Source organism: Rhineura floridana, chromosome 2 (genome assembly GCF_030035675.1).
Source record: "Rhineura floridana isolate rRhiFlo1 chromosome 2, rRhiFlo1.hap2, whole genome shotgun sequence".
Taxonomy (NCBI): domain Eukaryota; kingdom Metazoa; phylum Chordata; class Lepidosauria; order Squamata; family Rhineuridae; genus Rhineura; species Rhineura floridana.
The window spans coordinates 122166268-122182588 of record NC_084481.1 but is presented as its reverse complement, the minus strand read 5'-3'; the positions used below and the strand labels follow the sequence as shown (position 1 = coordinate 122182588).

Sequence of the window (16321 nt, the reverse complement as noted above, 5' to 3'; positions counted from 1 at the left end):
GGGGCAGGACTGTGAAATCCGGAAGCCCCTAGTCATGGACCAGCACATGGGTGGTGGATACAGACTCAGTCGTCCTGGCTCAAGGACCGAGGCAGTTGAGTAGTTTGGCAGCTATATCCGCGACTGAGCAGTCCTATTCAGGATCCACTCTGCTTACCCCGTATGGGGAGGGAGCTAGAAAAGGTGCCCTAAACATAGTCTGCCTCATCTCTCTCCTTGACTGGATCACCGCATCCAGTGGGGTCACCACTTAGCAGTCACACAAGACAATTCAATTTTGGAACATGGAATATATGGACATTGCTGGACAATACAGATAGTGAACGTCCTGAGCGCAGGACTGCCATCATTGTGAGGGAGTTGAGACGTTTTAATATTGACATAGCAGCACTCCAAGAAACTTGAAGAGCAGGAGAGGGACAATTGAAGGAAGAAAAAGGAGGTTACACCTTCTTCTGGAAAGGACTGCCTGAACAAGAATGACGAATACATGGAGTAGACTTTGCTATTAAAAATGATCTTGTGAAGCTCTTGTCAGAAGTTCCTACAGGCATTAATGAACGACTCTCAACTCTCCGGTTAAAACTTGCCAAAAACCAGCAGGTAACTATTCTAAGTGCTTTGCATCAACATTAGATGCTGATAAAGACATCAAGGAAAAATTTTATACCCAGCTGGACACCATCTTATCAGAGATACCTAAAGAGGATAAAATTATCCTCCTGGGCGATTTCAGTACAAGAGTTGGGCGTGATTTTGATTTATGGCCACAAACCATTGGGAAAGGAGGAGTTGGCAATAGCAACCTGAATGGCATTCTACTTCTGACTAAATGTGCAGAGCATAATCTTGTTATTACAAACACACTCTTTCGCCAGAAAGATAAATTTAAAACATCATGGAAGCACCCTCGGTCGAAGCACTGGCATCTACTGGATTACTTAATTGTCTGCTCCAGAGATCGTCATGATGTACTCCTCACTAGGGCCATGACAAGTGCCTATGACTGCTGGACAGATCACCAATTAATTCGATCCACTATGGCCATTAATATTGTTCCTCAATGTAGGCTCCAAGGAAGAAAACCAAGGCATAAAATGCACATCCATGCCCTTCAAGATCCTATTAAGCGAGTTCGCTTTCAAGCAGCTCAAGAAACATCTACCTACGGAACTCCCTGAAAACGTTGAGGAACACTGGATTAAACTGAAGACTTCCATTATTGCAGCATGTGAACAAACTATTGGATACCAAACTAAGAAACATCAGGACTGGTTTGATGAGAATGATAGTAAGATTGAACATATCATTGACAAGAAAAGGAAAGCCTTCCAGATATGGCAAAAAGACATTAACTGTGCTGCTAAGAAAACACATCTATGCCAGTGCAAAGGCTGAGGTCCAAAGAAGAACTAGAGAACTTAAGAATGCCTGGTAGATAAAGAAAGCTCAAGAAATGCAGCATTTTGCAGATGCTCATGATGCATGGGGCTTTTTTAATGCCACAAAGGCCATCTATGGGCCAACAAATTATGGTACAAATTCCTTACAGCCAATAGTTGGTACCAAACTTCTGAAGGACAAAGAATCTATTGCACTGTGTTGAAAAGAGCATTACCACAACCTCCTCAATCATAACTCTTATGGGGCTGGTGAGATCTTCTCACAAATCCCACAACAACAAATTAGAGATGAACTTGCAGTATCCCCTAATTTGGATGAAGTCAGTAAAGCCATTAATCAAATGAAGAATAACAAAGCTAGTGGACCTGATGGGATTCCTGCTGAAGTCTTTAAAGAAGGTGGGCCTGAACTTACACAACAACTTCATAAGCTCATCGAAAAAATCTGGATGAGGGAGGAGATCCCGGAAGACTTTAGAGATGCCATAAGTATCACTCTTTTCAAGAAGGGTGATAGAACAGATTGTGGGAACTACCGAGGCATCTTTTTTCTAGCTACCACAGGTAAAATCCTTGCAAGGATCCTCGCAAATCGCCTCCTACCTATCTCAGAAGGCATCCTCCGTGAATCCCAAAATGTTTTCCACCCTTCCAGGGGGACAGTAGACATGATCTTCACTGCACGACAGCTTCAAGAAAAATGCAGGGAGCAAACCGACCTCTGTATATGGCATTTATTGATCTGACTAAGGCCTTTGATACTGTAAATCAAACTGCTCTCTGGACCATCCTTCTGAAAATTGGATGCCCTGATAAATTTGTGAATATTTTGCGACTCCTCTATGACAACATGACGGCGACAATTTTGGATAACAATGGCTCTCAAAGTGATCCATTCAAAGTGGGATCAGGCATCAAACAGGGATGTGTCATTGCTCCGACCTTATTTGATACTTTCATTGCCATGATTCTACACCTTGTTGAGGGGAAACTTCCCACTGGCGTGGAAATCACATACCGAAGAGATGGAAAGCTTTTTAATCTCAGGAGGCTGAAAGCAAAAAGTAAGGTAATTACAGCCTCTGTCATAGAACTTCAATATGCCGATGATAATGTAGTTTCCGCACATTCAGAGGAAGATCTTCAAACTATCCTAAATGTCTTTGCAGAAGCATATGAAAAGCTTGGCCTCTCGCTTAACATCAAAAAACCCAAAGTGCTTAATCAGCACATCCAAACTAATTCCTCTGTAGCACCATCAATCCAGCTTAATGGTGCGACGCTGGAGAACGTTGATCACTTTTCTTATCTTGGCAGCCATTTCTCTGTAAAAGCTGACATCGACGCTGAAATTCAGCATTGTCTGAGCTCTTCGAGTGCCGCATTCTCCCGAATGAAGCGTAGAGTGTTTGAGGATCGGGATATTCGCAGGGAGACCAAAATGCTTATTTACAAAGCCATTGTACTACCGACCTTACTGTACGCCTGTGAAACATGGACCATCTATAAACGCCACTCCCAACTTCTTGAAAGATTCCACCAACGCTGCCTCCGGAAAATTCTGCAAATTACTTGGGAAGATAGGCGGACTAATGTTAGCATATTGGAAGAAGCAAAGACCACCAGCATTGAAACAATGATCCTCCAACATCAACTTCGCCAGACCGGCCTTGTTGTTCGAATGCCTGATCACCGTCTTCCAAAGCAGCTACTTTACTCCCAACTTAAGGATGGAAAATGGAATATCGGTGGACAGCAAAAGAGGTTTAAAGATGTTCTCAAAGCTAATCTAAAAAAATGCAACATGAGCATTGAGAACTGGGAAGTCTTGGCCCATGAGCGTCCCAATTGGAGGTTGGCCATTATCAAAGGTGCTATGGACTTTGAAGAAGCATGAGTACAGGGCGAAAGGGACAAACGAGCTAAGCGGAAGGCACGTCAAGCAAATCCTCATCGTGACCATCTTCCATCTGGAAACCTATGTCCTCACTGTGGGAGGCTGTGCGGATCCAGAATTGGCCTCCACAGTTACTTACGGACCCACTGTTAAAGACCTTACCCCAGAAGACAAGCTTACTCAGCCATGAGCGATCGTCAGTGAATGAATGAATGATTCCACTGACAGAGCTCCAGTGGCCAGAGTGATTTAACAGTCAGGCAATGTGATTGAAGGTCTGTGAGGGGAACAGGGCGTCTCCTAGCAACTCTCAGTACCCTTCACTAACTACACTTCACAGGATTCTTTGTAAGAAGGGATGACTGTTGAAAGTGAAATAAAGGTCTGGTGTGGATGTGGCGAGGGACAGCTTAGTTTTAAATTTGCGTGGGAGGCTACATGTGAATAAAAAGGTGGAGGAAATGCTGAAAAGTGATGATACCGTTCACAATGTTTTCCTTTTGGAAAGGAAAAGGGCTTCCCCTCTGCCCAGTGCCTACCCACCCAATCTCCTCCCCTCTCTAAGCATATGGTGAGTGGTGGCAACACCTGCCATCTCCAAAGATGGAGAATGACATTTTTGTATATTTGTTGGTGTTCTTCTTACTTTGCTTCTTTCCCGTGTTACTAATGTTTCTCCAGAGAATCTAATCTAGAAAATTTTATTTCCCTCATTATTCATCCTAGACAGCTGTGTCAAATTTATTTTTATTAAATTCAAAGCCTTTTTATTGGTCAGTGTGATATAACAGTGAAGACAGCCTTTTGTCTTTCAAATGGGAGGTTATGTTCTATTTCTATTTTGGTTGCATTAAAAGTTGAATCTGAAACTGCAGTTTGATGCAAAATCAGACTGATTAAAATATGTTGCTACATCAGCAATGACTCTAGCTGTTGGGAAAAAGGGAATGCATGATTTCAACCTACTGTGTTTAAACCACTTCATTTAAGGCAAGGTGGGCACGGTCAATTAAAAACATAGAACACACCTAGAATTTTGCTAGAATATATTTCACCTCCCACTGTGCAAACTGAGACACTCCTGATGTCCACTGGAGACTATTTGCATAATAGTCAGTGCCATTATTCCACAATTATTTTTGGAGGTTTTTTAGTGTAAATTTTGCAAAGTGTTGCTGTACTTCACATATTCACAGAAATAGAAACAAAAGAAAATGAATTCCTATAGGAAACTTAAATAAAATTGCAAAGTAAATCAGACATATTTAAAGTGACTATCTGAACTATGTCAACTGTCTTAATAATGTTGCTTCCTCCTTGCTAAAACAAGATCAGCACAGCACGTGTCTTCTTTCTATTATTTGGGCTGATTGCAGGTGCTGCCACCATTCACCATATGCTCAGAGGTACATGTTACCAAATTCTTCCAAACTACACAGGAAGTGGATTGAACTGTGAAAGACCAACTCAAATGGTGTTTGCATTTTGACAAATGTGTCGGGCAGTCCAATATCTCAGAGAAGAGGTCAGGTCTCCTGCTCCCCTGGTGTGTTCACTATAGCTGCCCAATTTCCCTGCTTTTTAAAATTTGATAGAAATATCTGTTGGCTATAGGTACGTTCTTAAACTACAAGGTTTTTTGCCTATTAGCGAATAGCCTCCTAATGCTGTTCAGTTTTTCTTTCTACAGACCCTGCCTGCTGCACTGAGAGCCCTAAAAGGAAAAGCAGCTCGACAATGTTTGACACAGGAACTAAGCCTCCATGTTCAGCAAAATCGAGCAATATTGGATCATCAGCAGTTTGATTACATCATACGGATGATGAACTGTACTTTGCAGGTATTTAAAACTGCTTTTAGCTTGGTCTTCCTTGTTGAAAATGATTGTGCATATGTATGAAGTACTAGATTGTGTTGCATATTTTGCTGTATTTATTATTAACCAACTATAAACTAACACCATGGTATTTACAATGAACATGGGAAATATAATTCTTCTCTCTTCCTTCACAAATACCCTTTTTTGTTGCGCAATGAATGTGAAGTGTTTATTTTCCACTGAAGATAGCAGGGGTTCCACCTTTCTTAGGTAGCGTTTGTCTTTCACTCAGTGATGTTCCTCAGGAAATGCACTTTTTTTCCTAGCTAATAGATAAGCTTTGTTTTAGTTTATTTATTTATTTTGTTGCAACTGGCTGAATGAGAAATTATTAATGGACTGCCTTCAAGTCGATCCTGACTTATGGCGACCCTATGAATAGGGTTTTCATGGTAAGCGGTATTCAGAGGTGGTTTTACCATTGCCTTCCTCTGAGGCTGAGAGGCAGTGACTGGCCCAAGGTCACCCAGTGAGCTTCATGGCTGTGTGGGGATTCGAACCCTGGTCTCCCAGGTTTTCTTCTGGCATATTTAAGATTTTGTCTTCAGTGTCACTCTTTTTCATGCTTTTTCATGCAAAAACAGTAGAACTCCCCTTTTCCAATTGTCTGCTGTTCAAAAGCAGTGTTATCTCAAAACTTTCTTAGATTTAGAATATTAGGATAATTATTGATGTTAGCTGCACTTAAAATGATGATTGTTTTAAACCAAGAAGTTTGAACTGAATAGAGGCATACCCCGCTTTAACGTTCGCAATGGAACCGGAGAGTATACTTTAAGTGAAAATCTACTTTAAGTGAAACAATTGTCTTCACTTGTACTACACACAATTGCCACTAGATGGCAGCGGCGTCATGCCAATAAAGTGTACCTTATTGCAAAGCGCACGAACGTTAAGCGGGGTATGGGGACGTATGGAGCAGAGCTTGGAAACGTTACTTTTTTGAACTACAACTCCCATCAGCCCCAGCCAGCATGGCCACTAGATTGGGCTGATGGGAGTTGTAGTTCAAAAAAGTAACTTTTCCAAGCTCTGGTATGGAGCATGTACGTTATAGTGAGGCAACGTTAAGTGAAGCAACATTAAGCAGGGTATGCCTGTAAGCAACTTTATGAATTAGAGAATACACCTTGGACATATTCATGAGCTGGAAAAATCCACATGAAATTTTACCCATCATATTAAATTTTCCACATTTATTTCTCCACCGGAATCATTTCAAAAACGTACCTGTGTTAGAAGATATACGCTAGAATTTGATTTCAGTAAAAATTCCAAGATGTGACAGAATAAATTTTAGAGCATGTACCATTATTGATTTACTTGACTTTGTTATAAAATCTTATGTAACCATAATTAGAGAGACACAGTGCAGGCACATCAGCAGAAGCCAGTGGTAGCTCCATGTCAGTGGGACAGTGTCCTGTCCTCATCAGGCTCCTTAAGAAGGCAAGAGACTCCCCAGCAGCACAAGGGCAATATCCAGGGTCACTACGAACTGAGTCCAGACTCTACCTCAAAACCAAGGGGGTCAGGCAAGAATCAAGGTCAGAGCACTCCAGGGCCAGAGGCCAAGCAGTTTGTAAGCCATGCAGGTAAGGGGGAAGGCAAGAGACAGGTCCAGGGCCCACAGGCAATCTTTAGACAGGTCAGGTACAGAACTGGTGTATAGACGTTATTCCAGCAGCCCTTCCAGCCTAGAACTGGAGTTTTTATGCTGGAGGTGCTGAATCACGCCCCAAACCTCAGCTAACTCCCATTGATCACCTACAGCCAGACTTTTACTCCGAAGGAGTCTGGGTCTGTAATCGAGCTCTCCTCCAGATGTACCTGGTCCCCATCTGGCATCAGAGGTGATGATTGTCCCTTGGACTCAGGCTGTTCAGCCTTAATGTCAGAGGCCAAACTTGTCCCGGGTGCAGATGGCCTGTCCTGGGCCTCATCATAGGATCTTGGCTCCTCACCCTCAAGTGGAGCCTAAGCCAGGGCTGGGTCCATGACCAGAGCTTCCTGGTCTTCCTCCGATTAGGACTCCCCTGTTGAGTACTCCTCTGGCTGGGACCTGACAGGCAGTGGAATTGGCTCCAGGTTTTAGTTCAATGAGATGTCCACGGTGCTAAAACCTATTCCCAAAATAGATTCAGCACCTTGGGTAGCTCCTTGAAAGTTCGGACCAAAACCCAGAGCAGATTCCACTGCCCCACCAACATGGAGCCACCAGCCACCACTGGCAGGAGCACCGTATTGGCTCTGCCGTTGACCTTCTCATCGCATTATCCCTTCCCTCCCTCTCAGTAAGTGGCAATGACTCCACTGCAAGGACCACTGTCCATCCTCAGCAAGTGCTCCTGACAAGATCTGACAGAAGTCATAGTCATAGATATAATAGGTAGGTAGATTTCTTTTTAAATGCCCAGTATCGATATATTTCTATTAAGGTTATAGAGCTCAATAATAGTATGTATATCAATGGTAACAGTAACAGTAGTAATAACTGGTGGAGGCAAGTTATATGGCTGTCTGATTTAGGGACCGTTATTTGGCTTTATTATATAAGTATAATAATAATATTGTAAAAAAAACTGAGTTGATCATATCTCTGTCTAATAAACTGTGATTCACAGCCCATTCAAAATCAATCTTTAAACATGAAAATAGAAAAGTGTGCTTGGGCTGTAAAAATTAATGAACCATAACTGTATAATATGCTTTACATGGGAAAGGACCTAACAGTGCATAGAGTACTGACTCAGAAACATGTAGGAGAGTGAGCTTTGGATAACTTAAAAAATGAAGAGAGGACATTAACACAAATAAAACAAAATGCAAGCTAAATTAAAATTCAAGTTAAACAAAATAATTGCAACATGTAATTGCAGTTTTACTCATACAATTGTAACTGCTGTCTTTTATCATTTATTCATTTTGATCTTTCACACATCTAATCTGTTGTTACAGTAAATTCAAACAAAACACCAAAATTAACATTAGGCAATGAAAAGTACAATATCCAAAGCTGCTGCTGAACCAACCCGTGATTTGGCTTATCATGTTGTCCGAGCTTGGGCTCATGATTCGTCTCACTCCAGACAAGCCATAAGCAGTAACAAAGGTTTGTTAACCAAAACAAAGCAAAAGTGCTTTCCTCAGAGTGCTGAGGCTTTCAGGAAACAATTATAGCACAGAGAATGGGCCTAGCCTGTTTGAACATAGATGTTCGAAGGCAAGAAGGACAAAGAATTTCCAGATTTACTGGGAACTGGCTAGCTATCAAATGGTAGACTATGAATGACGTTGCCCATCTGCTTCAGCTGATGTTCACATTATCTCATTAGCATCGTAACAGCCCAAGCAAATGGAGCACAGTTCAAAGACAGGGTGCATTTGAATTCAGAATGCAGCCTGCGGTTTGAGTTCAGGATCTGAATGAAAGAATAAACTACTACTTGTACGTATGAAAGCTCATAGTCAAGGGTTGATGATGAGATCAGGATCAGAGTCATATTTAGCCAGCTTCTCACAAAAGATGAGGTGGCAAATATATTTGTCTGGCCTACACTGCTTCATGATGCATACGGGGCTTATATGAGTGTATACTTTTTCATGTAAGTACACTAGAATGTCTGGGATAAAGCTGCTCTAGTTCTGCATGAGCAGAAAATGTTTTCATAATGGGGAGAGGAGAATAATGTATACCAGCTTGAGCTCCTTAGAGGAAAAGTGACATATAAATTTAATTAATTAATTAATTTACAGGATCTTTCAGTCATGTGAGCTCCCATCTGCAGTCTGAAGTGGTGCACTTTTAAAACATGTTTGCAGCCTGATCTGTCTTTTGTCAGAACCAGCCCTTAATTCCCAGACATGAGCAAGGATTGTCTATAGATGTGGGGTAGTATAATTAGTTATTGTTATACAACACAGGGCCATAACCGCCATCCCGCCGCCATCATAAGCAGGAGCCCCGGCTTCCACCGGCTGAGAGGGCCACGCCACACCCAGAACTATGGGGATAGGACTATGACTGAGGGAGTGTGGCTAGCCTTGCAAAGTAGCCCAATGTCTATAATACCTATTTTGCCAAAGTGAGGAGGGCAGTAGTTTGTGTTAACTTTGAAATGTATTACCAATTGTATTGTTTTTATTGTTTATTGTTTTATTGATGTATTATTGATGGGCTCCTGCTGGGAGGAAGGGCGGGATACAAATTAAATAATAAATAAATAAATAAATAAATAATGTCTTATTGATGTTTTATTGGTGTATTTTTATATTGGTGCTCTTTTGTAAGCCGCCTTGAGGGCCTTTTGGCCGGAAGGCGGGGTAGAAATATTAAAATCAAAATCAAATCTAAATGCTAAAAAAGAATTTGAAGAGCACATTGCTAAGAACATAAAAACCAACAACAACAAATTCTATAAATACATTCAAAGCAGGAGACCATCTAGGGAGGTGATTGGACCCTTGGATGATAAGGGAGTCAAAGGTGTACTAAAGAACGATAAGGAGATTGCAGAGAAGCTAAATGAATTCTTTGCATCTGTCTTCACAGTGGAAGATATAGGGCAGATCCCTGAACCTGAACTAACATTTGCAGGAAGGGATTCTGAGGAACTAAGACAAATAGTGGTAACGAGAGAGGAAGTTCTAGGCTTAATGGACAATATAAAAACTGACAAATCACCGGGCCCGGATGGCATCCACCCGAGAGTTCTCAAAGAACTCAAATGTGAAATTGCTGATCTGCTAACTAAAATATGTAACTTGTCCCTTGGGTCCTCCTCCGTGCCTGAGGACTGGAAAGTGGCAAATGTAACGCCAATCTTCAAAAAGGGATCCAGAGGGGATCCCGGAAATTACAGGCCAGTTAGCTTAACTTCTGTCCCTGGAAAACTGGTAGAAAGTATGATTAAAGCTAGATTAACTAAGCACATAGAAGAACAAGCCTTGCTGAAGCAGAGCCAGCATGGCTTCTGCAAGGGAAAGTCCTGTCTCAGTAACCTATTAGAATTCTTTGAGAGTGTCAACAAGCATATAGATAGAGGTGATCCAGTGGACATAGTGTACTTAGACTTTCAAAAAGCGTTTGACAAGGTACCTCACCAAAGACTTCTGAGGAAGCTTAGCAGTCATGGAATAAGAGGAGAGGTCCTCTTGTGGATAAGGAATTAGTTAAGAAGGAGAAAGCAGAGAGTAGGAATAAATGGACAGTTCTCCCAATGGAGGGCTGTAGAAAGTGGAGTCCCTCAAGGATCGGTATTGGGACCTGTACTTTTCAACTTGTTCATTAATGACCTAGAATTAGGAGTGAGCAGTGAAGTGGCCACGTTTGCTGACGACACTAAATTGTTCAGGGTTGTTAAAACAAAAAGGGATTGTGAAGAGCTCCAAAAAGATCTCTCCAAACTGAGTGAATGGGCGGAAAAATGGCAAATGCAATTCAATATAAACAAGTGTAAAATTATGCATATTGGAGCAAAAAATCTGAATTTCACATATACGCTCATGGGGTCTGAACTGGCGGTGACCGACCAGGAGAGAGACCTCGGGGTTGTAATGGACAGCACGATGAAAATGTCGACCCAGTGTGCGGCAGCTGTGAAAAAGGCAAATTCCATGCTAGCGATAATTAGGAAAGGTATTGAAAATAAAACAGCCGATATCATAATGCCGTTGTATAAATCTATGGTGTGGCCGCATTTGGAATACTGTGCACAGTTCTGGTCGCCTCATCTCAAAAAGGATATTATAGAGTTGGAAAAGGTTCAGAAGAGGGCAACCAGAATGATCAAGGGGATGGAGCGACTCCCTTACAAGGAAAGGTTGCAGCATTTGGGGCTTTTTAGTTTAGAGGAAAGGCAGGTCAGAGGAGACATGATAGAAGTGTATAAAATTATGCCTGGCATTGAGAAAGTGGATAGAGAAAAGTTCTTCTCCCTCTCTCATAATACTAGAACTCGTGGACATTCAAAGAAGCTGAATGTTGGAAGATTCAGGACAGACAAAAGGAAGTACTTCTTTACTCAGCGCATAGTTAAACTATGGAATTTGCTCCCACAAGATGCAGTAATGGCCACCAGCTTGGACGGCTTTAAAAGAAGATTAGACAAATTCATGGAGGACAGGGCTATCAATGGCTACTAGCCGTGATGGCTGTGCTGTGCCACCCTAGTCAGAGGCAGCATGCTTCTGAAAACCAGTTGCCGGAAGCCTCAGGAGGGGAGAGTGTTCTTGCACTCGGGTCCTGCTTGCGGGCTTCCCCCAGGCACCTGGTTGGCCACTGTGAGAACAGGATGCTGGACTAGATGGGCCACTGGCCTGATCCAGCAGGCTCTTCTTATGTTCTTATGTTCTTAAATCAAATCAACGCAAGCATGATACATGAGAAGACTTGGACTAAAAAATAAGCAGACATTTGACATAGATTAGAAAGGAAGGTAACATTGTCTGGCAGTTAAATACTGTATTCTGCAAATCTAAGAACCCAGAAGAGGTCAGTTCAAAGGGCTTGTGTTGCATCTTTAAAGCCCTAAATGGCTTGGGCTCAGGATATTTGAAGGAACTCATCGTGGCTAGTAAGCTGCTCAGGCCTCAGGTAATCATCATCAGTGATTGTTCCCAGTCTTTAGAAAGCTCTTCTCCCTGGAGGTATGTTTGTTTGCCTTCCTTTTGGCCTTCCAACAGATAGCAAACATCTTTTTTTTCTGGAAGACACTGGAAATACAGTGAAATAGACGCCTGTGATCTACTTCTGTTTCTACATCTAGCTGAGTACTGCTATTTATTCTCTTAGGTCATTTCCCCTCTGCTTTTCCTAATTTTAATTTTGTTATTTCTGTAAATATTATATGAGATTTTGTTGTTTTTATTAAAATAATTTTGCTAGAAAGGCAGGATGAAAATTGAAAAATGGAAGAAGGGTTTGTCTAGAAGATTTCAGTCTGAATGCTAACAGTCATTTTGATTTCTTAGGACGATAAATGAAGTTTAATTTTATTCTCCTTATAAATCAGACTTCTCAAATGGTCATGCATTCAACAGAATATTTCAAGCAATAAAACTGTTTTGTGGATATCTGTAGCAGAAGGACTTGTTGAATGAAAAATTTGACATACCTCATGCCTCATTTCATCTGAGGTGTTTGCATACTGTATATCATATTACTATGCCTTGTCATGGGTTAGCATATTTTCATTCTTTGTGCATTAACTAGGGATTAAAGTTAATGTGATGCTAAAATTGCTCAGTTAGATTAAATCAGTATTTATGGTTTTCACCAGTTTCTCCCATGCTGCCAAAAAAACTAAAATCAGAAAGAATAGCAAACAAAATACACAGGGTGTTAAGGACAGTATTTCTGTTGATGTTTTCTCTTTCTTCAACCTCCCTCCCCACCAAGTGGGAGATTGTAGACATCTGTGAGAATTAATTGGTCTTAAAACAATAAATTAAACTATTTAACTATGTTCAGAACATATATGTTTTGTTTTAATATATTTTAAAGTCTGTTTTTAAGATGTTTTAGCCACCTTGGGCTCCTTCTGGGAGGAAGGGCGGGATATAAATTTAATTAATAAATAAATACTACACATACAATAGAATGCATTTATGTATTTTTCTTAACCAGGTTTAAACATAAAAAATTGGGTGAAAAGCTTTTATTATTATTTTCAGCCTACATACAAGCACTGGCTTTCATTAATCATTTTTTTTCTATCAAAATGGTTTGCTGACAATATGACCATGTTTGTGGCAGACGAAAAATGTGCTGATCGCACATTTGTTTTAATACATTAAATCAAAATCTATTAGCTCAAATTGTAATGGATGCTATCTCTCACACATGAGAACCCTATTTCCCTTGGCCCTCCCCCTCTTCTTGCTCAGGTTACTCCAGAGTTTGAGTAATTGGATCAAGTGGAGTTGAAGGAGCAGGGGTATAGCTGTTTGGGGTCCTAGGGGGGTGTCTTAGACCCCTTACTTTTTTGGGAGCAGGATCCCTATGTCCAGCATCCTACGAGCTAATTAACATGAATGGGGTGTGAGTTGGTCCCTGAGAAAAGTCTTCTTCCTTGTCTTTTCCTGCTGATTGGAGCCAATCAGAGTAAAAGGAGATGGGTCAGCCATTGAGAAGACTCTTCTCAGTAGGTTACACTCTCCCCTTTCATTCTCATTGGCTTGTGGGGTTGCCTGTTGTTGTGACAGAAGGCATTAACAAGGATCTCATTCTCAACTGAGCAGCAAAAAAGGGTGGGAGGGGAACATGGCTGTGACTAACAAGAAGGGACCCTGCGTTTCTGAATGCACTACTGGAAAGGAGGACTTTATGGGATATATATGAGACATATACAGACCTCCCCAGTTCCATTCTTCATTAAGGTTTGTTGTGTTTTTTAATGCATATGTGCTGAGTTGGAGGAGAGGAGAAACCAGTGACGGCACCAAAGTTCAGAACTGGGAAGTGCCTAATGGCAGACTTACACATCACTAAACTAAGACTACTATATAGATTGGATTGCAATTATTATGGGTTATATTCAACAAAATGTTACTCAGTATAGTCCCAATGAAATTAATGACCCTGTTAATCATGTTCATTAACCCCAATGGATCTACTTTGAGTAGAACTAGCATTATTAAGAAAAAGACATAGATGCATTATATTGTATGTGTACCTGTTCTGAACATAGTTGAATGGTTTAATTCATCATTTTAAGACAAATTCATTCTCACAGAAGTTTGAGTTGTAATAAGTTGCTGTCACCATTATTTCTCTGCCAACAGAATGCCCCTTCTGTTCCCCTAAAGCTTAGCTGGCAGTACAAGAAAACCTTTTTATAAGTACTTCATTTCTCTCTGGGTTCTTAAATGGTAAAAAAGGAGTGTCTCAGGTACAAGGAGCTTTTGGGGTGTATCATACTCAGAGTAGACCCATTGGAATGAATGGACATGACTAACTTAACTTCATTAATTTCAGTGGGTTTACTCTGAGTAGAACCTGGTTGGATGCAACCCATAGAGACATACCTGTCATTTAATGCTAATTATTTCAGTGCCTTGGTGCACTGCATTTTCTGGTGCTCCTGGGATCCTCCCTTTCAGCATTCAAGATATCAGAGAGGAACAGAGGCCTCCCATGAGACTTTTCCATTATTATTGCAACTGTAGATAGGTTTAGCAGGAAGGGAAGGATAAAGCAGGGCTCGTGCTAGTGGAGAGCTGAGAGAAGGTTTGAGGGCCTGTTGCACTCCAAGTGATGTCATCAGATCAGTTTGTTGTCCATATGGTCATAGTGGATTCAGAAATTATTTCTTTTTAAAAAAGAAAAGAAAACTCTCTTATATTATCCAATCCCAACCAAGCAAAGCTGAGAGAAGTTCACTCCTCACTAGGAGACAAGAGGCTCTGATTACTAAGGATTATGCCCACATAAATTATGAGATATTCATAAAACCTGTTTCAGATAAAATCTAAGCTGCAATGGCATGAACAACTCTTCAGCTGAATCTTAATTCTTCCTGAGATTCAGAATGTTTTCTTGAATTCATGAGTGAGAAAGTAAAAATGTCCTTTTCTATAGGAGATATTTCCTAATTTTCCAGTGGGTTTAATGTAGGTTTTTCCTGTCCCACTGTAGTATAGTCAGGAGATCAGGAATGACTGGTAGCCTGGCACGTGCCTTCCACTGCTGTCCTCCCTCTTTATAGCTGAACATGGAAGGGTTCATTCCATACACCATCACTTCTAGAAGTTGCTGGCTCAGATGAGAAGAGCACTGCTGGATCAGACCAAAGGCCTGTCTAGTCCAGCCTTCTGTTCTCACAGTGGCCATCAATTCTAGAAGTGTTTTACTCTTTAAAATATTAATAATTCATATCTAGAGATGCTAAATTATCCAAATCTCTGGTCTTCATTATTTTTTGGCTGTAGCAGCAGATTATAAAATTAGTCCCTTAAACATTCTGCCTTGACTGCGTAAAAGTAAGAGTAAGAGCATGTGGATATAACTTGAATATTTTTCTGGTGGAGATGTTAAAACTAGATTTCAGATGAGATGGTGATTAAAGGAACAGGAATTGCTTTCTATTCACACCATCACAGGCTTTTCCAAAGCCACTTTTCCAATTGCCAAGACGTATGGGGGTGTTTGTGGTTGTTGCTCAGTGGTTTACTCGAAAGAAATTGAGTTTCCAAATTAAAAGGATCTAGGGCACTGTTCTTCAACCTTGGGACCCCAGATATTGTTGAACTTCAATTCCCATCAATCTTGGCCATTGGCAAAGCTGGTTGGGATTGATAAGAGTTGTAATCCAACAACATCTGGGGACCCAAGGTTGAAGAACAGTGATTTAGGGGACCATATGAAGGGAACCGTCTAATAGTCTTAGGCCAGGATCCAAATAAACATGTTACAAGTTCCACAAGCCCAGATGATTTGGAGCTAGTGCTTGCTCTTCTTGAAATGGGTTGGGAAACACGTTGGACATACCTAAACTAATTGTTTGTATTACAACCAAAGTTACATGTCTTGCTAAATTTTCACAGTACTGCATATCTTCCTGCTTTAGTATGTGGTTCCTAACCGCTGTTGTTTTTAGAAGTTGCAAGTAACAAATGCATTATAACTTAGCCAAACAATGAGTACTACATTTAGTTTTACTTATGTTAATTAGATTCTTTTCAAGTTAGTTAATTCTACATTGTTTATTAAACTTGTGTACGGCTATAAAAACGGTCATCATTTGGACCATGTTGTAATTTGCAAAATATTCAAGAATCATTTAGAAGCTATTTCAGTTATTTATCTTCAAGCTGTGATTTTTGCTGGGAAGCCCTTGGAACGCAATCAGTTTAATTTCTTATGTAGTAGTCAACTTCTACTTCTGATCTAATGCTTTAACTTTCATGTGAAATTCTAATATGGGTCTTATGAAGAAATGCTGAAAAGAATTCTAAGTAGACACCACAATTTTTTTATTTTTTAAGAAAAAGCTCTGTCTGTTATGTTGTTACACTTCAGGCAGTAAAACGTCCTCTTACTGATGAGAGCTGTATACATTTAATGAATATGCTTGGCAAGAATAAAGTCAAAATTTAAAAAACGTAATTTTACTACCTATAACAGCTTGATAAAGCAATATG

General features: G+C 40.6%; 1 protein-coding gene across 7 annotated transcripts in view; it reads left to right on the top strand.

The window, feature by feature from the left end:
- SBF2 (SET binding factor 2) overlaps nt 1-16321 on the top strand; it is a 473611-nt gene that overhangs the window by 296122 nt on the left and 161168 nt on the right. For all 7 annotated transcript variants that reach the window (XM_061610395.1, XM_061610396.1, XM_061610391.1 and 4 more), the window contains one exon: nt 4991-5140. In XM_061610395.1, the coding sequence (XP_061466379.1) occupies nt 4991-5140 (150 nt within the window). The remainder of the gene's footprint in view (nt 1-4990; nt 5141-16321) is intronic.